This window comes from Crinia signifera, chromosome 11 (genome assembly GCF_055691185.1).
Source record: "Crinia signifera chromosome 11, ASM5569118v1, whole genome shotgun sequence".
Classification (NCBI taxonomy): domain Eukaryota; kingdom Metazoa; phylum Chordata; class Amphibia; order Anura; family Myobatrachidae; genus Crinia; species Crinia signifera.
The window spans coordinates 1,991,599-2,014,217 of NC_139227.1; the positions used below are offsets into that span (position 1 = coordinate 1,991,599).

Here is a 22,619-nt window from a genome sequence, read left to right on the forward strand (position 1 = left end):
CTGTTCTAACCAGGTATTTCCCTATGTGTATTAGCGATTATGCGCTCCACCTAATGTTAGGTGGAACGCTCCGCCATATTGTAATGAGATTCACGGGCGCGATAATGCGCTAATAACCACTATTAGTAGGATGCTCCTATTTCTTATTATCATATTAGTGCTAATTATATTTTGTGAATATAGATATGTGTATTAAAATACTATATACATATCGCATGCGCTAACTATAATAACTACTGTGTATTAACTCAGGTTTGCAGAACTATGGCTTCAGCTTTACAAATTGATACAATATTCAAACTGATACCCCTTTCACATTGCAGCTGTAACACGGTATATTGCCGTTTTTTGAGTGCTTTAAAACGGTTCCAGCAGCAATGTGAAAGCTACATTGTCAATTTACCGGTTACAGAAAACCGGTATTTTAACACGTGTTTAAAGCAGGATCCTACACGTTTCTGAGTGTTTTCCCTGCAGTCTGAACAGCTCAGAAACAGTATGAAATATAAAATAATAAAAAAATGGTCATCCTATAAATATGATATATATATATATATATATATATATATATATATATATATATATATATATATATATATATACCTTGTACCGGATTCACATGGAATCACCTTTCCTTATAATCTTTCCCATAGGAACCCCACATTTTACCCGATAGACATTCTTCTAAGAAAAATAAAAAAAATGTATACTATAATTTAAAATCAGGTATGTACCTATAAAATATAAATTAAATAAAATGAGTGGCCACATATGTCACATATCGCTGAACTGAAGTCCTATATGGAACTGTCTTTCCCTCAGGTCCTAACCAGGTTTTATAGACATCGGAAGAATCCGGGTCAGTTCAGACACACATATCCGAATACAATTTACCTGACCTGACTCTGATGGGTTCTATTTTCAAACACAAGGTATGTACCTTTTAAAAAAATCTCTAAGGTCACAATCAATTATTGACCAGAAAATTAAACCATCTATCTCAGTCTGTTCATATTCCATCCATCCATCCATATCATTGCTTTGTTCTTTTTATTGCTGTATATTTGCATGTACTTGTGTATCTATGGTTTTACATAGTATGTAATGTTTTATCTGTGTAATGTCCAGAATGTAATTTGTATGTATATTATACTGTTTTTATATCACAAACCCCTGATGAAGCCTCTCACGTAGGCGAAACGCGTTAGTACTGGTCACGGTTTTTGAAAAATAAAAGAAAAACTTTCTTCAAAAGAACTACCTGAAGTGTACTATATTCTTTTTAAATTATTTTATACTGTATGGACATTACAACTAGAGGGCGCTGAAGACACTATTGTTGGTGTGTTGAAGTATTTACAGTTCCAACTAGCAGGGGACTGAGTGTCAACAGCGACCAATACATGTTTTATAACGTAAAAGCGCAATTTTAGAGATTTTGTGTTGTATTTTATATATATATATTTTCACACAGCATGCTGTAGACTGACACTATTGCATATCATAAATGGGATACGGTCAATTGGTCTACAGCATGATGGTTGACAGTCATTAGGTTGAAACCATTAGGTCGACACAGGAAAAGGTCGACGTGGTTCTAGGTCGAAAGGTCATTAGTTTGACAGTTCATTAGTTGCCCCAGTGGATGGTAGGGCATGAAATACCATGCTACCTTTGATAAAGCTTTACAAGCGAAACACATTAGAAGTTGGATTCTAATCCTCAGTGGAGGTGGACTACAAGTCTCAGCAACATCCTGACCCCTCAGTAGCTGCCCGAACCAGCCTGGAAGGACCGGGACCTTATACAACTACCACCATCAATGGTGTGTACCACGTCTTATTGGATACAAAAGGGACTTTTTGGACCATAAAAAGGAACAATTTGCAACATAATTGGATCCAAGACCCCAGAATCCAAACGGTGGACGGTAAATATAATCACCCTCTAAAAACAACATAGAGTTGGTCCATATATTTTCTCCAGGTGATAATAGGAAGTGAGGATATCGGACACTATATGAGTAGTCCTGCCACAATATTTTTATATGCAATTTAAATTGCTTTGTTCTAAACTGTTTCTGAACGCAAGACCATATCTTTGCATTCAATTTTATTTTATTTTATTTAGAACTTTTATGTGATAGGTCCTATCCAATGGTTTATTAAATTGTTTTGCATTTTATGAATAGAAAAAACATATGTAAAGTCAATCCAACATATTTGTGATTTTTAAATCAGCGCTGCAAACCCACCTCCTGCATATTTGGGCATGAAATACCGCCTGTCGGCATATGTCGGCTCAAAAAACCTGTCAAACTAATGACCTGTCAAACTAACGACCTGTCAAACTAATGACCTTTCTACCTAGAACCATGTCAACCTTTTCCCATGTCGGCCCAATGGTGTCAACCTAATGACTGTCGACCATCATGCTGTAGACCAAATGATCCCAACCCCTCATAAACTGCTAAGAATCAGCAGTTGTTGCAGCTGCCAGTGTTTATAATCTGATAAATAGAAGAGTTATATCGTATCCCTCCCTCCACCCACTTTAGGTTGGGGTTACCCCAATACCTCAAATACCTCAAAACGGTACTTCTGTAGTTTCACGGCGCCAGTGAAACCCGGAAATAGCACGGCGCCATGCTGGCGCCGTGAAACTACAGAAGTACCCTCCAAACAGCTAAGTCAGCCTCGGCCCAACCCCTCCCCCTACCTCCTCCTGCACCAAAATGTACTGCCTATTGACTCCCCCTCCTCCAAATAAGTCCTAATGGCATCTAGCCAATGGCCTATAATCTCTGTCATGCAGGCAGGAAGCATTCAGTGTGGAGAATGTAATGTCCATGCGCTTGTAAAAGGGGGCGTGGCCTCATGGGCAAAGGGCCTGGCCTCACAATCCAAACCTGTGTATTATCACTGTGGAGATGGGGGCTGCCCCCCAGAGACCAATGTGACTGCAGTGTCATCTCATACATAGTTACAGGAGCCGAATGCCGCACACAATGGGCCTTATTCTGGTTGACTCGCTTGGATACACATTCGCACATATTCGAGTGCACGCCTCGCTCACTCGCTCAAAGAGCGAAAGCATGCCTATAAAGCCACCGCACACGTTTGGTCAGTCGCACAAGATACGGGGAGTGGCGTGCAAATGCACGTACGCTACCGTGCTCAGACGGATCTCATTCTTACCGCTCGGAGACTGGATAGCTATGACTGCAGGTAAGTTTATTTCTAATGCCTGCCTTCCGTGTGCGTGGGCTGCAGTGACTGAATGGGTTAATGAAAGTGAATGGGGTTAGTATTGTGTGCAGCCGGGAGTATTTTCGATACGGTGCGTGCTGATTGGCCAAGCGAATGCGGTGCTGCTTAACTGGGTGGGCTGCGAGGCATGAAACCCGCTTGTTTCCACCAAACGTTTTGGGGCTGTAGAAGCCCGATTGCTTGGTGAGCAGACCGAGGCCACCCCCCTGCAGTTTTGATCCACACCCATGTGTACGCCCCAATTTACGCCCAGTTTTTCCAAATTTTCAGACCGCGCCCAATGATACGCCCACATTATGCCCATATTGACCGGCCATGCTCGGTAGACAATTTTTATTCGCACCATTCCGTTGCACATGAGCATTGCATATGGTACGCAGCACACTCAGTAGAAAAACGCACTCCGACCAAATGTGTATACGAGCAAGTCAACCAGAATAAGGCCCAATGTGTCACTGCAGAGGGTTAAGCACTTTGGTGTCACCCCTAGGCAGATGACACCAAGGTATGCCCAGCACTGACCCATACACCCATTGTGATGCACCAGCAAGTGGCGTCCCCAGGCAAGTGCTGCTGATGCCTAGTGGAAAATAACTATTTAATCATTTATTACTGTTTTAAAATCTGTAGTATACAATTTTTACGTTATACATTGGCTGTGTGTAGTTATATTTATATGTAAATGATCTTGAATTATTAATAAATGACAATGCTTGTGTTACTGTCCTATTTGCTTAATACTTTTTTAGATTTCTCTGTTGGTTTCAGTAGCCGTAGTCACCACCCCTGACTAATTACGTGTTTTATGGTTTACTGGCGGATTTAGGAGATTTGCTTGTTACTAATAGCAAGCATTGGTGCTGTGAACCCTTTGAGTGCCAAGTGAATTTGTCAAAATAGGTGACAGGTTTATAAAGGGTTAGTGTAAAGCGGGTGTACTGTATTACATTTATATATTCATTCTAAATTCTTAGCCAAAGTGTAGTCTGGACAAACAATAACAAGTGTATAATAATCAGTTATCAATATCTAAACAACATAATATCAACCAAAATATATGTCACAAATAAAATTACATATACTGTGATTTAAAGGGGAAAAAAACAACCAAAAACTACGTACAGTACATCCAAAATAAATGTGAGTATTTGTATAGTGGGTCCACATATACGGTACATTTCTGATATGCCGGTTGGGCTGCCTTTTGAGTAAAATGTGAATATAATCACTTTAGAAAACCAATGCAAGCATTATATATAATATACATGTTAATGAAAAGTGACTGTGACACCAAAACACAAACAGCACAACAAAATAATGTAAATATGTGACTGACAACAACATATACACAGTACAATAATACACAGGATATATTGCTGACCTTTCTGAGCAAGCAGCAAATTCGTTCCACGTTCTTAACCCTCTCTCTCTGTAGAAAAGTTGAAAGGAAGAAAGAAAGTGGAATAGAGGGGGAACATTGAAAAGTAGAAGTGTTATGATGGAGCATACAAGAGGGAAAGAGTAAAAAGAGAGCGAGTGGTAAAGAGATGGAGGTGTATTGTGATGGGTAGGAAGAGGCATTGGACGAAACATGCAGAGAGATATCAAGAAGTTAGTGATAATCTGTGACACCCTACTGGGGCACCTGCTCTATCCCACAATTCAAAATCAGATACCCCAGGTAATAAGAAACACTTACCGCTCTGGATGGATTCCCCTGTTCAATAGGATTCTTAAAGTCTGTTCGAAGTTCATCAAAGGCAATAATCTGCACAGAGACAGACAGACAGTATTAGCATACAGGGGCAATGGATGGATATCAAATACATATGACAAAAGAGTAAGTAACAGATGTAAGCAAGCCAGGTAATATATACAACAATCTAGATGTAGGCCTGATTCTGGTTGGGTAGCAAAGTCCCGGAAATCTCATATCGTATCTTGGGAATCTGCGCATAAGCAAAACCGTGAATGGCGGTCGAGTTTAGAAAAACATGTGACTGCAGTTCATGGCGCGATAGGGGGTGGCAGCAGTGAGGCGATGTTGTGGAGCGTGGCGTCACCAGACCATTGTCCAGCCTGCGTCTGACTTTGGAACTAGTTTGCGCAGCCAGAGATGTGCAAGTAATTGGCTTTATAGCAACACACTCGCATTTTAGTGTTGCACCCGCTAAATGTTTCAGGTGTATCACGTAGAGGGATCCAGCGAGCAGGGCAGCCTTACAAAATGACAATTCATCCTGAATCTGCTTCGTAAAACTGATCTTCTAAAATCCATTTGTAAGTTTACATTTTGGGCTAGTTTAGTATATAGATTGAGAATGAAACCTTCTAGTGCTTCCAGTCTCACAAACTCCATTTACTTTTCTCACATCACCAATTCATTTTAATGAATGGACGCTGACAATTCTCTTCAGTTGTGTCTCTGCATTACTGTCGTGAAGGAAAAGAGCGAGTTGGGTGGGAAATTGGGATCATAAATGATGTTAATAAAGGATGGGAACAGAGGATAAATAAAGGAGCAGATAGGATGGGTAGAAAAATAGACAGGCCTCCACGAAGGCATTAAATATATAATATTAATAATAATAATAATAATAATAATAATAAACAATTGCTTGCAACTGCTGGCTCCTATACAACACTTTGAATGAAGAGCCATACACCCGGGGCTATGCGAGTCCTATGCTGAGCGAGGTGCTTAAGCACAGATTGCTCCTTACACATCCCTGCACACACGCGTTGCACCCGCAATGTGTGCTAAGCCATCTTGCTCCTCAGTTTGACATTATCAGCCTCATAGCTCTCTATGCACCTTCCCAGCTACGTTCTATCAGCAGAGGCACAGTATGGCTCCTGCCCATACACAGCCCCGTACATTCGCAGATCAGTAAAGATATTGTACATCAGTGAATCAGGCCTACAGGATGAGGTTCTAATTCAAAATAATCCTATTCACCCCATATTTATTTATTAATAGTTTCCTATACAGCGCACACATATTCCGCAGCGCTGTACAAAGAATAATTGAACATTAACATCAGTCCCTGCCCCAGTGGAGCTTACAATCTATATTCCCTACCACATGTACACGCACACAAAGAGATTTTAGGGTTAATTTTGTTGGGAGCCAAGGGACCTACCAGTATATTTTTGGGTCATGGGAGGAAACCGGAGTACCCGGAGGAAACCCACACAAGTACGGGGTCCGGGGAGAATATACAAACTCTGCACAGTTAGAGCCATTGTGGGTATTGAACCCATACACCTCAGTGCTGTGAGGCAGTAATGCTAACCATTACACCATCCATACTGCCCTGTATATATAACACATGGTGGGGATAGAACCTATGACCTCAGCGCTGTGAGGCAGTAATGTAACCATTACACCATCCATACTGCCCTGTATATATAACACATGGTGGGAATAGAACCCATGACCTCAGTGCTGTGAGGCAGTAATGTAACCATTACACCGTCCGTACTGCCCTGTATATATATAACACATGGTGGGTATAGAACCCATGACCTCAGTGCTGTGAGGCAGTAATATAACCATTACACCATCCGTACTGCCCTGTATATATAACACATGGTGGGGATAGAACCCATGACCTCAGTGCTGTGATGCAGTAATGCTAACCATTACACCATCTGTACTGCCCTGTATATATAACACATGGTGGGGATAGAACCCATGACCTCAGTGCTGTGAGGCAGTAATGTAACCATTACACCGTCCGTACTGCCCCGTATATATAACACATGGTGGGGATAGAACCCATGACCTCAGTGCTGTGAGGCAGTAATGCTAACCATTACACCGTCCGTACTGCCCTGTATATATAACACATGGTGGGAATAGAACCCATGACCTCAGTGCTGTGAGGCAGTAATGTAACCATTACACCATCCGTACTGCCCCTTATATATAACACATGGTGGGGATAGAACCCATGACCTCAGTGCTGTGAGGCAGTAATGCTAACCATTACACCGTCCGTACTGCCCAGTATATATATAACACATGGTGGGTATAGAACCCATTACCTCAGCGCTGTGAGGCAGTAATGTAACCATTACACCGTCCGTACTGCCCCATATATATAACACATGGTGAGGATAGAACCCATGACCTCAATGCTGTGAGGCAGTAATACTAACCATTACACCGTCCGTACTGCCCCATATTACATATTTGTGTAATTGCTTTAATGTCTCATATGGTGTCCAAGCCATAGTTCAGAATGAAGATTGGACTGAAAATAATCTGCCTTGGACTTCAGCCAGATGTTCCATTCCTTGTTATTGAAGACCATAGAGTAACAGGTCAGGCAATTGAATGTCACCAAAAGTAGTGCCAATGACAATTATGAACTGATTGGCTTAATAATTGTACAGTGCACAACCAAGCACCAATCATTGTAGTATAATGATTATAGTATCTTCCAGCATACACTAAGATGTGATCATACGTGCTTGAATACACTTACTATCAGGAAGTGAGGAAAACTGTCTGATGGTGTATGTTAATGTTAGATAGTTGATGTGTCCGTGACCAGGGGCGGATCCAGGATAAAATGACAGGGGGGGCACCAGGATAAAAGAGGGTTTGGGTGGGGGAGGGGCGGCGTTAGTGGTGCCAGTGTACATGCTAAGAGAGCGGCAGAGAGAGGGTGGGAATGGGATTAAAAATAGGCCCTGGCATTCAGGGGCGCTGGAACGTTTTTAGGTTGGGGGGGGCAAGATATAATCTCATTTTTGCGCCCCCTAAATTGCTATATGTTACCCCCAGGCACTATACACACTGGCAGCGGCATATACACGTGGGCATTATACACAGGGCAGCGGCATATATGCATGGGCATTATACACAGGGCAATACGGGCACAATGCTGGCAATACGGGGACACTGCTGGCAATACTGGGACACTGCTGGCAATACAGGCACAATGCTGGCAATAAGGGCACACTGCTGGCAATACGGGGACACTGCTGGCAATACGGGGACACTGCTGGCAATACGGGGACACTGCTGGCAATACGGGGACACTGCTGGCAATACGGGGACACTGCTGGCAATAAGAGCACAATGCTGGCAATAAGGGCACACTGCTGGCAATAAGGGCACACTGCTGGCAATAAGGGCACACTGCTGGCAATACGGGCACACTGCTGGCAATACGGGGACACTGCTGGCAATACTGGGACACTGCTGGCAATACAGGCACAATGCTGGCAATAAGGGCACACTGCTGGCAATACGGGGACACTGCTGGCAATACGGGGACACTGCTGGCAATACGGGGACACTGCTGGCAATACGGGGACACTGCTGGCAATACGGGGACACTGCTGGCAATAAGAGCACAATGCTGGCAATAAGGGCACACTGCTGGCAATAAGGGCACACTGCTGGCAATAAGGGCACACTGCTGGCAATACGGGCACAATGCTGGCACTACGGGGACACTGCTGGCAATACGGGGACACTGCTGGCAATACGGGGACACTGCTGGCAATACGGGCACAATGCTGCCAATACGGGCACAATGCTGCCAATACAGGGACAATGCTGGCAATACGGGCACACTGCTGGCAATACGGGCAATACGGGCACAATGCTGGCAATACGGGGACACTGCTGGCAATACGGGGACACTACTGGCAATACGGGGACACTGCTGGCAATACAGGCACAATGCTGGCAATACGGGCACAATGCTGCCAATACAGGGACAATGCTGCCAATACAGGGTCAATGCTGACAATACAGGGTCAATGCTGGCAATACAGGGACAATGCTGGAAATACAGGGCCAATGAAGGCTGGGCAGCTCCTTAATTTTGCTCACCTCTTTGGTGGGTGGTCGGGCGGCTCCTTGATTCTGCGGGCGGGAGGGCGGCTGGGCAGCGCCGGGTGGGAGGGCAGCCGGGCAGCGCCGGGCGGGAGGGAGGACAGCCGGGCAGCGCCGTGCGGGAGGGAGGGCGGCCGGGCAGCAGAGAGGACGGCCGGGCAGCGCCGGGCGGGAGGGAGGGCGGACGGGCTTGGCGCGCGCTGGCCGCATCGTCAGCCCCCGCCCACGTGAGCCGCGATGGGACGGTCACTAGTCAGGGGAAGGAGACGTCACGTCTCCTTCCCCTGGCTACCGCACTGGCGTCTGCTTTGGCGCCTCATGAATTTTGGGGGGGGCAAGCTGCCCCCTCGCCCCCCCCGTTCCGGCGCCACTGCTGGCATTTAAAGTACGCAGGCCCACCATGGTGACAAAAGTGAAGGATGTACAGTAGTTGTGCGCATGCCGAAGGTGCGCTCCAGAAAAGGGGGTGTGGCCACTCAACAGGGGGCGTGTCCTTGAGTGTAGTGTGCCACACTATATACAACTTCTACACATTATGCAACAAAATACTAAACCCCATTATACTTGCCCCTTACACATGATGCCAAATGGAATGAGCCAAAATTCACATAATGCCACATGGATTGAGCCAAAATTCAAATAATGCCACACGGATTGAGCCAAAATTCACATAATGCCACACGGATTGAGCCAAAATTCACATAATGCCACACAGTTTAACCCAAAATTCACAATACGCTTCATAAACAGGGGCATTGTCTGTTAAAGGCGCGCATTAAATATTTACACCATAATATCCATTACACGTTAAGTTACATGCCATTATGTCCAATATGTGTTATGCCAAACACCATAATGCCTATTAAATATTTTGCTACATAAGTGCTGCTTATCTACATGCTCATTGCCAAGGGTTCCATGCTCATTGCCAGAGGTTCCATGCTCGTTGCCATGTGGGATTACATATTACATGCTCATTGCCAAGGGGGAATACATGCTCATGGTAAATGGGGGACAGCCGCCGCCAGGCAGAAGTGATAGTCACTGACAGTTGCAGAGCCTGGCTGTATTCAGGTCCTGGCTATTTGAAATAATACCCCTTTCACACCAGAAAATGCATTCCCAGGTTGTCCCCTTTTACACCAGCCTAGTCCCTGCATTTTCTGGTGTGAGGGGGAGAGAAAACCACCCCTCCCCCCTTTAACCAGTTATCGCATTTAACCGGTTATATCTTCGTAACCAACTGACCCATTTACCTGAGACAAGTATCATATTGAAGAACTTTTGAGTGGGCTTTGAAGGATTTGGTCCAATGAAACTGGAAGGTTTTCTGTCCTCAAAGAACATGAACAGCCATGAAATTACATTTCAAAAATAAAAATAATCGGTTTATCCGCAATATCTCTGGAACCGATTGACCAATATGGACCAGCCTGGCATCATATTGAAGGGCTAGTGATTTGGAATTAAATGAGATCAACCAAGCTCCTGTGATGCCAGGGGAGGAACTGGCAGTCGTTGGAACCAGGTTGGGGTGGGAATTAAAGGGTCCCATAATATCTTATGGGGAAAAACGTTACAACTTTGCCAGGCGATATCTCCGGTTCTGGACAGAGAGGGTTGTGGGTTCTGCACTCATTTAGTTCTGCTTCATGCCCTGTATTGTCGGGCTTTTACCGCTATTTTAATTTTATGTAGCGGGAGTGCTATCCTGACCAACTGAGGGTCAGTGATCAAAAAAGGGGGGGAAGAAAAAAGGCAGTTGTTTGTGGATGCACTCCTGATCAACAAGGATCGATACTTATGTTACAATAAATTTTTCTTTTCAGATAAAACCGTGGGGACTCCTGTTGTCTTTATTAAATCGGTATTTGACAAGGAATTACCCACAAATTTGCGAAAATAAGAGGTTAAAATATCCCAACATACATACATACACAAAGTGAGGAAAGATAAAGATTGGTGTTGGAAAGAGTTTTTAAAACGTGAAGCAGATTCTAATAGGATGACGTTAATTTATAATATTTGGGTGATATTCCCTTGTAACGTGTGTCTTGCGGTTTGTGTGTCACACTGTTTATATAGATTAGGTCACTTTTATTTGCCCTGGGTTTAATTAGGAGGTATGTGGATTTTTCGAAAGATCGTAGTGGTATTGAGCTTGCGGTTTTATTCATACACTTTCATAAATTGGTCACTCATATGTTTTGGCCAAAATTTTGGCTCTATATCACACTCTGCTGTGAGTGTATGGTGTGTTCCCCATAGGTTGTTTTAATTTCCTATGGACTGTGCGATTTGGCCGCAGGTTCAGCTCTATGTCACACTTATTTTCAAGGTATATGCTGTATTCCCCACAGGTTACTATTGATGGTATTGTACCTGGGGATTTTATACCGCATATGGTACTGTGAGTGTACTTGTCAAATTCTGTCACATATACACATTCGGCTGTTTATCAACCTTAGATGGTGAATTAGGCGTGTGATAAGGCCTTATCACACGCCTAATTCACCATCTAAGGTTGATAAACAGCCGAATGTGTATATGTGACAGAATTTGACAAGTACACTCACAGTACCATATGCGGTATAAAATCCCCAGGTACAATACCATCAATAGTAACCTGTGGGGAATACAGCATATACCTTGAAAATAAGTGTGACATAGAGCTGAACCTGCGGCCAAATCGCACAGTCCATAGGAAATTAAAACAACCTATGGGGAACACACCATACACTCACAGCAGAGTGTGATATAGAGCCAAAATTTTGGCCAAAACATATGAGTGACCAATTTATGAAAGTGTATGAATAAAACCGCAAGCTCAATACCACTACGATCTTTCGAAAAATCCACATACCTCCTAATTAAACCCAGGGCAAATAAAAGTGACCTAATCTATATAAACAGTGTGACACACAAACCGCAAGACACACGTTACAAGGGAATATCACCCAAATATTATAAATTAACGTCATCCTATTAGAATCTGCTTCACGTTTTAAAAACTCTTTCCAACACCAATCTTTATCTTTCCTCACTTTGTGTATGTATGTATGTTGGGATATTTTAACCTCTTATTTTCGCAAATTTGTGGGTAATTCCTTGTCAAATACCGATTTAATAAAGACAACAGGAGTCCCCACGGTTTTATCTGAAAAGAAAAATTTATTGTAACATAAGTATCGATCCTTGTTGATCAGGAGTGCATCCACAAACAACTGCCTTTTTTCTTCCCCCCCTTTTTTGATCGATATCTCCGGTTCCCAGGGGCCTAGAGACACGGGGCTGGGCTCGTTGGAAAGCCCTTGTCCTCAGCTACAATTTTTTTTACAGGGGACACATGCCCGGGTGCCCCCCCCCCTGAATACGCCAATGTCCGTGACTGTCTGATGGTGTATGTCAATGTTAGATAGTTGATATGTCTGTGATTGTCTGATGGTGAACATGACACTCCTACAAGAGTCGTTCCATGCAGTCACATTTTTGCAGGACCTAAATGCCCCATTTGACGGAAAGACAGACCCAGTCAAGTTTTTTATGACTCAGAGGTATATGTTCCTTAGGGAGACATATAGGGGGAATTTTACTAAGATAAATTCGTGAAAAAAATCGTATTTTCATACAAAAATACGATTTTTGGGGGAGCATCCGTATTTTTGGCATTTACTATGCCAAAAATACGAATTTTCGTATTTGTATTGATGGGACATTCATATTTCTATTTACAAATACGAATGATTACACCATCGATAGAATACGACAGAAATCACCATTCGAAAGAATTGTGGTTCCTGCTTTACTAAGCTGTGACATTACCCTGCTGGCTAGTTTGGCCTGGGGCTGGTTCTTAAAATACGGGGGACCAGTGTTCCCTCTAAGCTGTGCGCGTGTGCGCGCGCACACAACTCGCCGAGCCCGCGCACAGACATTACAACTGAGCGCACAAAGGTTAAAATCTTGTTTTAGTGTGCCACGAGTTTAATAAGGTTGAAAATCACTGCTATAGTCTATATGTGTGTTGTGTGAAGTCTGTAAACATTCAAATTGCTTTATTAACTCAACAGAACTCAATATCTAGGCCTGTATACGTTATGTGACGCACAAAAATGTACATTTCCTTCCAAAGTTGCACAGCCAATATCTTTTTCTGCACAAAGCCTTCGTAAAATTAGAGGGAACATTGCGGGGGACCCCTACTCATTTTGTCCCCCGTATTTTGGGAACCAGCCCCGGACCTGGAGCTCTTTCAGCCTGGTGCCGTTTTTTAAATTTATTTATTTCTCTATTTTTTTACACTCTGCAGCCTGAATGATCTGACTGATATTATGGATCTGACTGATATGATGAATCTGACAGATATGATGGATCTAACTGATATGATGGATCTGACTGATATGATGGATCTGACTGATCCGCGTAGACTGCCTGCACGGCCGCGTATATACGACAAAGTATTTTTGTCCAAATGAAAAACCAATGTTGACCTTTTGAGGTCGACCTTCCCATTGTCGACCTAATGCTTGTGTTGACTTGACCTTAGCCATGTCAACCTTTTCCAAGTGTCGACATAAGCCCTGCTGACCTTCAGTGGTCGACCCAATGACCCTTACCCGTTTTGCGGTTGTGCGTGCACTCTATATGGGGTAGGGATTGCTGGTCTACATACACTCTGGGGGAAATTTACTAAGAAAATTCCGCACAAGAAATTTTTATTTGTATAGTAAAATACAATTTTTTTTAGGCGTATTCGTATTTCCAGGATTTACTATACTGAAAATATGATTCGTATTTATGGCACATTTGTATTTACAAATACGAATGTATACGCCATCGACAGAAACGATTAGGAATCATCATTTAAAAGATTGGTGATGCCTAATTTATTAGGCGGCCATAATTTAAATTTGGCCGCTAATTACCGGCAATTAGCAGGATACGGCCGCTAATTGCCGGCCAAATACACCAGGAAAATACGCTTCATGGCCTATTTGGCAGACGCCTGCACTGATCAGTCAGATCCGTACAGGCTTCAGTGTAAAAAAAAGAGAAAAATAAATAAATTTTATAAAAAAGTATAGTGTGGGTTAGGGTCCTCCTACCGAATGCCGGTATTGGCCGGAGGAGCTGCCGGAGGTAAACAAACATCCTCCAGTTACTTCTCCATAGTCCGGCTTGGTTCGGTAGACCGGTTTATTTTTGTGCCAAGTCCCAGGAGCCTACTTGGAAGAAAGAGGACTCGATCTACGGCGGAGGACCCTTGTAAGTATACTTTGCTTCCACAGGTACCCCCTGTATTTCTTCAGGAATGGACAGAAGGATGGACGGAGGGCTAATTACGGGCTCAAGATAGGTATCTGTATGAAAGGGCTCTGGGTGTAATAAAGCTTTATTTTTCTTGGGTGTCAGTGTGTTTAATTTACTATTTGTATTGCTGTGGAACTGCAAGTTCCAGCGGGCCCTTTAATGCCCCACATGCTGGGATTTGTGGTTCTCCAAGTCCCTGCATGTGGCGGAAGCTTGATGGGACTCATAGTTCCACAGCAATATACAATAGTATTAATCTATTTTTTACACTTTATCAGGCCGGTGGCCACCGCTCTGTGGCCACCAGGGACAGCCCCAGGCTTCAACCTGGGTAGGGAAATTCTGAAAGGGAGGGAGCCCTTCATTGGGGGCCCCACTCCCCCAGGACCTCTGCCCAGGCTTACCGGTCAGGGGGTAATGTTTTGGCTGCGGGGCCTTTTATAATAAGTGTCCCCTGGCTGTGACATTACCCTGCTGGCTGGTTGGGCCTGGTGCTGGTTCTTAAAATACAGGGGACCCCTAGTCATTTTGTCCCCTGTATTTTGGGAAACAGAACCGGCCCTTTTTAATATGCTTATCCTTAACCTCTTATAAAAAAATAAAAATAAAAAAACACATTAAATAAAACATTTATTTAAAAAATAAAAAATAAAATAATACTTTTTTTCACCACCCAAAACTCCGGTGAATAAAAAGACAAGAAAATGACCAAATTAGACGTCTATTAAAAAGTGTGAAAATTATCACCAAACATTTGAATAGGAAGTCAGGGAAGATTTGAATATCACACTAATATCACATCATATAAAAGTTGTTAAAAAAAAGGGAAAGTAAGCGTGCAAAAGGGAAAAACAACAATTGAGTAGCTCCCTATATGTCCTTTTACACTGAGGCAAAAACCCGGATTGGACCCGGGTCTGCTTCAGTGTAAAAGGGGTAGCTAAAAAAAAAGCCAGGTCCATTTCCCCACGAATCCTACCCTGGTCCTGAGGACCCGGGTGGGAGGCAGTGTAAATGGGTATGCTGGGTCATCCGATAGGGCTCCTATTTACAGCAATGAGGAATCCCAACCTCCGAACAGCAGCAGTCTGCAGTCAATATGGAGGTTGGGCTGGGGGAGCACACACAGCCCCCGCTGCTGTTTGCTGTACTGCGCAGACAGGAGCTGAGGCAGGGAGGAGGTGAATGAATGCCTGTGTGCGGTATCCAATCACCTCACCAATCACCTCACCTCACCACTTGGAGCAGATAGGAGAGTAAAAGGAGGATAGGGTAGCCAGTGGAGGAGTGAGGGGAATAAGGAGAGGAGAGTATGTGGGGAGAGGAAGCTGATTACTCAAGCTTTACCATCCAGGTCCCGCCACTGCCTGCCAGCGGTGTAGCTAGGTGCCATGGTGCCCGGAGCAAGGGCATATTTCGCGCCCCCCCCCCCCCCTGTAATGAATTGGGGCGTGGCTAACATGTGTTGGCATTTGAAAAGAAAAAACTTAAAAAATAAGACACTATGGGGGACATTTACCAAAATGGATTCGTAGAAAAAAGGTGTCTTCGTAGGGAGAAATACACCTTTTTTTTACGAATTTGTATTTTCGGGATTTACAATCCCAAAAATACAACAATTCGTATTCCTAAAGATGGAACATTCGTATTTGTATTTACAAATACGAATGTCTACACCAGGGCTGGGCAACACCGGCCCTCCAGATGTTAGTGAACTACACATCCCAGGATGCTTTGCATTAGTTTTGCTATGTGGCCATGCTGAAACTGATGCAAGGCATGCTGGGATGTGTTGTTCACTAACATCTGGAGGGCCGATGTTGCCCAGCCCTGGTCTACACCATCGATAGGATACGACAGAAATCACCATTCAAAAGAATGGTGGTTTCTGATTTACTAAGCAGCCGTACTGATAATACGGCTGCTTAGTGGTGTAAAACAGGCATGCAAATACGACAGGAAAATAGAACACCATTTTCCTGTTCTATTTGCTTTAAGCCTGCACGGATCAGTCAGATCCGTGCAGGCTTCAGTGTAAAAAAATAGAAAAATTTAATAAATAAAAAAAAAAAACCGGCGTGGGGTCCCCCCCACAGCCGAAACCAGCACCAGGCTGACAGAGCCTGGAGCCGGTAATTAAAAATCAGGGAACCCGACAAATAGGGGTTCCCTGATTTTTAACAACCAGCCCCAGGCTCCTGCTCTGGGGCTGGTTCCCAAAATACGGGGGACAAAATGACTAGGGGTCCCCCGTATTTTAAGAACCAGCCCCAGGCAAAACCAGCCAGCAGGGTAATGCCACAGCCGGGGGGAGACTTTTTATGCAAGTCCCCCCGGCCAAAGCATTAACCCTACCGACCAGTCAGTCTGGCCAGGGGCCCTGGGGGAGTGGGGACCCCCCCAATAAAGGGGTCCCCCCCCTCCAGGACTTACCTGACCAGGCTGAAGCCTGGTGCTGTCCTCGATGCCCCTGGGCGGTGGGCATCGAGCTGATAGTGATGTAAAAAAAATAGAACAAACTATTGTTTTTTACTGTGGCACTACAAGTGCCAGCAAGCCTCCCCAGCAAGCTGGGACTTGGAGAACCACAAGTCCCAGCCTGCTGGGCATTAAAGGGCCCGCTGGGTCTTGTAGTGCCACAGTAAAAAAAATAGTTAAATAAAACACACTGACACCCATTTTAAATAAAAGTTTAATACACACATTACACACATACTGATACTTACCTATCTTGATCCCGTTGGTAGGTCGCTGGCTCCGGTGTCGGCGGCTCCGTGTCGGCGGCTCCGGTATCGGCGGCTCCGGGGACGGCGTCCTGTCCGAGGATAATCCATGTTGGACCTGTGGAAGGAAATCCTACTTACCCAGGTCCTCCATGGATGGTCTTCTTTCTTCATCTGTCGACATCCAGGTCTTCTGGCAGCTGCTGACGACTTCCAGCAGCTGCCGGCATCTCCCTCGACGCTCCCCGGCTTTCAGAGCCGGAGAGATCCTTCCTCTTCGGCATCTGGGCTCAGAATGAATTCTGGCCAATCAGAAGCCGCCTAGCCGCCTAGCGGCCAATCAGGAAAGGTCAAACTCGGTTTTTCATATTAGTAAATTTCCCCCTATATAAGACATTGTAACGGAATCTGCTGCGCTATATAAGACACTGTAATGGAATCTGCTGCGCTATATAAGACACTGTAACGGAATCAGCTGCACTATATAAGACACTGTAACGGAATCTGCTGCGCTATATAAGACACTGTAACGGAATCTGCTGCGCTATGTAAGACACTGTAACGGAATCTGCTGCGCTATATAAGACGCTGTAGACACTGTAACGGAACCTGCTGCGCTATATAAGACGCTGTAACGGAACCTGCTGCGCTAAATAAGACGCTGTAACGGAATCTGCTGCGCTATATAAGACACTGTAACTGAATCTGCTGCGCTATATAAGACACTGTAATGGAATCTGCTGCGCTATATAAGACGCTGTAACAGAATCTGCTGCGCTATATAATACACTGTAACGGAATCTGCTGTGCTATATAAGATACTGTAACGGAATCTGCTGCGCTATATAAGACGCTGTAACGGAATCTGCTGCACTATATAAGACGCTGTACCGGAATCTGCTGCGCTATATAAGACACTGTAACGGAATCTGCTGCGCTATATAAGACACTGTAACGGAATCTGCTGAGCTATATAAGACACTGTAACGGAATCTGCTGCTATATAAGACACTGTAATGGAATATGCTGCGCTATATAAGACACTGTAACGGAATCTGCTGCGCTATATAAGACGCTGTAACGGAATCTGCTGCGCTATATAAGACACTGTAACGGAATCTGCTGCGCTATATAAGACGCTGTAACGGAATCTATATAAGATGCTGACAGCTGTAAATAAATATATATGCAGATAAAGAATAAAGACATATACAGCACAGCAGGGCCGGGGCGGCAGCAGAAGCCAGAGATATTCACCCCCCCCCCCCCCCCCCACCCCAAGTTTATTACTATGTTTAATATTAACATTAATTAGCTGTATAAATAAATAAAATAACAATTCACCTTGAATTACAGGGCGGCACGGGCAGCAGCAGAACACCTTGTCCTCCTCCAGGCTACAGCCAGCGCTTGGGATGGCTGATAATAACGCTGCTGTAGCCACGGAGGAGGGAGTGAGTCAGGTGACTCTGGGAGGAGTCTTTAGTTCTGCTACTATGCTGCGCTGCCCGGAAGCCGGACCGAGCAGCAGCAGCAATTTAGAGAAGAGAGAAGATTGTCCGCCCGCCGCCCGGCCACACCATCAGTGACGCTTGGCGGCAGGGACCGGGCGAGAATGGCAGGACGGAGGCAGACGCCGGCGCCGGGTAGGGCAGGCGCCGGGTAGGGCAGGGCAGACCCCGGCGCGCGGTGCCCGTTATTATACTTAACTTGTGCAGGGAATGGATAATTTGCGGAGGGGGGGCGGGCCGGCGGCGCCATTCCACCAATCTGCGCCCGGAGCATGAGCTCCGGTGGCTCCGCCCTCCCTACGCCAGGCAGTGCCTGCTGTAAAGCTGAGCCAACCCAAGGCTTGGCATGCATGAACCTAGACATACCTAGTTTGCTGATGCCTAGGGGCCAGCTGTGGGGGTGGTTGGGTACCAGTATCACACCCTACATGCTCCTCTAACTTAGATCTGCCTCATGCTGAATTTACACTACCTGCTGACAATTTTAACCCTCTAGAACATAAAGGCAAGGTCACAGAATGTTCAGATTCCAAACCGTCATTGAAAAAATAGATTTCCAAAAATGCTGAATTGTTCTATGTTTTCATCTAAAATAAATCTGTATTTGTTATTTTCTCTTATCAAAGATTATTTTGAGACTTTACAGTCTCAAAAGTGACCTTACATTATTGGTGTATGTTTATGTCAAACTGTAATTGAGATGTTTATTGTTAAATGCCCTGACAATACTTTTATAAATCTGTACAAGGTAAAGCACATTATGGTGAGTACACATTGGGGCTTACAAGGCTCACAAAGACCCAGATCTTTGCTTTGGCAGGAACTTAAGTTTCATTAAATATGCAGTTATACTCCTGTGTTTAATGATTATCAAGAGATCATAACAATAAAAACGAATACTGATAAACTGTAACACAGAAGGGGTCTGGAATTTAAAAGGGAACAGCTGGGTGCTACTAATCTAATGAGGGAACAGATATGTGTTACTGGCTAATCAGGCTGCCTTAATTGCACTGCAAACTTTTATCAACAAATGACTGTACCAGGCTTTTGAGAACAATAGAGGTGCAGTTTTTTTATCAACTAGTGGCAAACGCAGGATTTTTAGAGGGGGGTTTCCAAATGTAATCCAAAATATCCCACTCTGCAGGGCATTGAATTAAAGGGGTGTACACACAGAGCGATCCTTCTAAGCAATTTTTACTACATAGTCAAAATTACTAGAAGGTTAGTAAAGATCGCTGTCACGGTGACAAATCGCCCTATAATATCGCTTAGTAAAAAAGTTGCCATGCAGGAATTTTTTTTGACTAGATTACTGGCTGTCTAGTAAAAATCGCTGGTATTCGCTGCTGAGGGAGATATTTACTAGGCGATCTGCAATTATATACCAAACAAGTATGTTAATTCTAGTATAGTCAAAATCGCCCATAGACAAAATCGCCTAGTCAAAGTTGCTCTCTAGCAAAAATCTCTCTGTGTGTACACCATTTAGTACGCAAGTCCAGGAAGAGCAGTAACAGCCCCGAAAATATAGGTATATAGTATAGCATACCCTCCAACATGACCCATTCCATTCGGTACACAATGCTCTGTTCCTGGACGTCCCTGGTAATGTCCAGGAACAGAGCGATGTGTACCGAATGGAATGGGTCATGTTGGAGGGTATGGTATAGGCCTGGGGTAGCCAACCCGAGTCCTCGTGAGCTACCAACAGTGCATGTTTTGCAGGTCTCCTCACAGAATCACAAGTGAGCTAATTAGCTCCATCTGTGGATCTTTTAAAATGTGTCAGTGATTCATGAGTGCAGCTGTGGGCTAGGGTTGGCTACCACTGGTATAGGCTCTGTCAAACAGTTAAATAAGATAAGCATACTCTGCTGCTGGACTTCTCTCTTAATGTATAACTACCATCACCTGTGTTGAAAAGGGTAATTGCTAAGAACGTTCTTCCAACACAGGTGCTGGCAATCATACATTAAGAGAGAAGTCCAGGAGCAGAGCAATGTGTCCCCCTGGGGAGGGTCATGTTGGGAGGTATGGATAAGTAGTCAGGAAAATGTTAAACACAAAAATAAATACATACACAAACATAATAGAAACCCCACTTCATGGTAAGGCTCCTGTCTCTTCATCCTGGCAGCTACTCTCTGGTCCATTGTAAATGTGGTAGAAGAAGCTGGTACACTAGACATGTGCAGCAGCTCCGCTCTGTCTCTTACTAAATTACCGAAAACTGCTGCAAATATTAAGTATCACCTGAATATATCAGGAGGGATCTCAGCAGGAATCTGGCCCCAGGAGAGACGGTAGTGTTTTTTTAAAGGGAGCACTCCCCAAAAAAACTTGTCCAGTGGGGAGCGCTCCCTAAAAAAAAACACTGAAGGGGTTAATATATTTGGCCCTCTGTTCCTTATGCACACAATTTTTTGTATTATCCTCTTTCCCCAAAGAAAAGAAAATTATCGGGTTAAACATTTCTGCCTGGTAATTTGCCGTCCATTTCTTGTGTGAAAGGGTCAACCTGGTCCTTGGTCGAATTTCCCTGGTCTTCAACCCATTCTCAAGGGTTCAAGGCCCACAACATTTAAACAAGGTTAACCCTTTCACACAGGAGAAATAGCTGTGTTGAATCTGCAAATTATCAGTTATTAATGATTGAACAGGTAATTTATCTTTCTGTGTGAAAGGGGGTCAGGCTGGGACCTGCAAAACCACCTGTGGTACCCTGCAGTGTGGGCTAGATGCTCAACAAAGTGAAACTGAGGAAAACTCACTACAAGCGCAGTAAAAGAGTTCATTGAGAGCCCGGGTCCTTGATGATTGACATGTAATAGGAGAGACCCAACTGGCTGCTGGTACAGGGCTGTGGTAGGAGGGGTCAGAGGGATGAGAGACGGTGTGCAGAGGCAGGGCAGCATGGCGCGTGTGAGGAGACGCTGTATGGAAAGAGGTTTGGGAACAAGACGGCAGCTGTAAGAGTGATGTCGTTAGATGGCGTTGGGACCCCGCAACTGTCGGTAATAAGGAGCGGAAGTGGGAGGTGTGGAGACTAAGGGCCTGATTCTGGTTCACTCATAAAAGCAAATTCTATCTCTTATGGACAAAACCATGTGCACTGCAGGGGGGGGGGGGCAGATGTAACATGTGTAGAGAGAATTAGATGTGGGTGAGTTATTTTGTTTCTGTGCAGGGTAAATACTGGCTGCTTTTATACTGCAATATAGATATCAGTTTGAAGTACACCCCCCACCCAAATCTAATTCCCTCTGCACATGTTACATCTGCCCCCCTCCCCTCCCCGCAGTGCACATGGTTTTGTCCATTAAAGAGAGAATTTGCTTTTGCAAGTAAACCAGAATCAAGGCCTAAGTGGTCCAGAATGGTGATGCAGCCCAGAAGACCCAACCCGGCGGTGTGAACAATGAGTCAGACTTCTGTGTCCCAGACTGTAGTGGGGAAGACATTTCCAGGTAAAGCAAGACCACCAGGTACCCCACAGAAACACTGTTTATTGAAGGGGCAAAACCTGTATCTAAATACGCCAAACCACGCTAGAGACATTACTTATATATTACCCAAAGTTGAAGTATATAGAAAAAGCTCTCACACACCACATGTTAATCAGAGGGTGTTGCCACCACCCCTTCCACCCCTAATCTGGATTACACACAATTTATAGCCATTTAAGTACAAGCATCACGAGTTACAGTATATGGGATGATGATGTTGCTGCGTCCGAGGGAGAGACTGCTTGCGGGGGGGGGGGGGGGAGGGGGGCAGGATTACCCTCCAACCTTTGCCAAACCAGCAAATTATAGTGAGGCATCACCATCTTGTGACCGTGCTTGGATAACATCTCAGGTTCAGCCCACTTACCCAGCCTCAGGCCCTGTTTGGGCACTCTCCAATTTGAGTAAGGGGAACCAGGACCATTGTGGATAAACTT

General features: G+C 44.5%; 1 protein-coding gene across 6 annotated transcripts in view; it reads right to left on the reverse strand.

Moving 5' to 3' along the window:
* Positions 1-22,619, reverse strand: part of CNIH2 (cornichon family AMPA receptor auxiliary protein 2) — a 114,766-nt gene that overhangs the window by 16,393 nt on the left and 75,754 nt on the right. For 4 of the 6 annotated variants that reach the window (XM_083164384.1, XM_083164383.1, XM_083164386.1 and 1 more), the window contains 2 exons: positions 4,969-5,037; positions 4,651-4,698 (listed from right to left, as the gene is read on the reverse strand). In XM_083164384.1, coding sequence (XP_083020510.1) covers positions 4,651-4,698; positions 4,969-5,037 — 117 coding nt within the window. The remainder of the gene's footprint in view (positions 1-4,650; positions 4,699-4,968; positions 5,038-22,619) is intronic. The other 2 variants (XM_083164385.1, XM_083164388.1) reach the window with 1 other exon arrangement.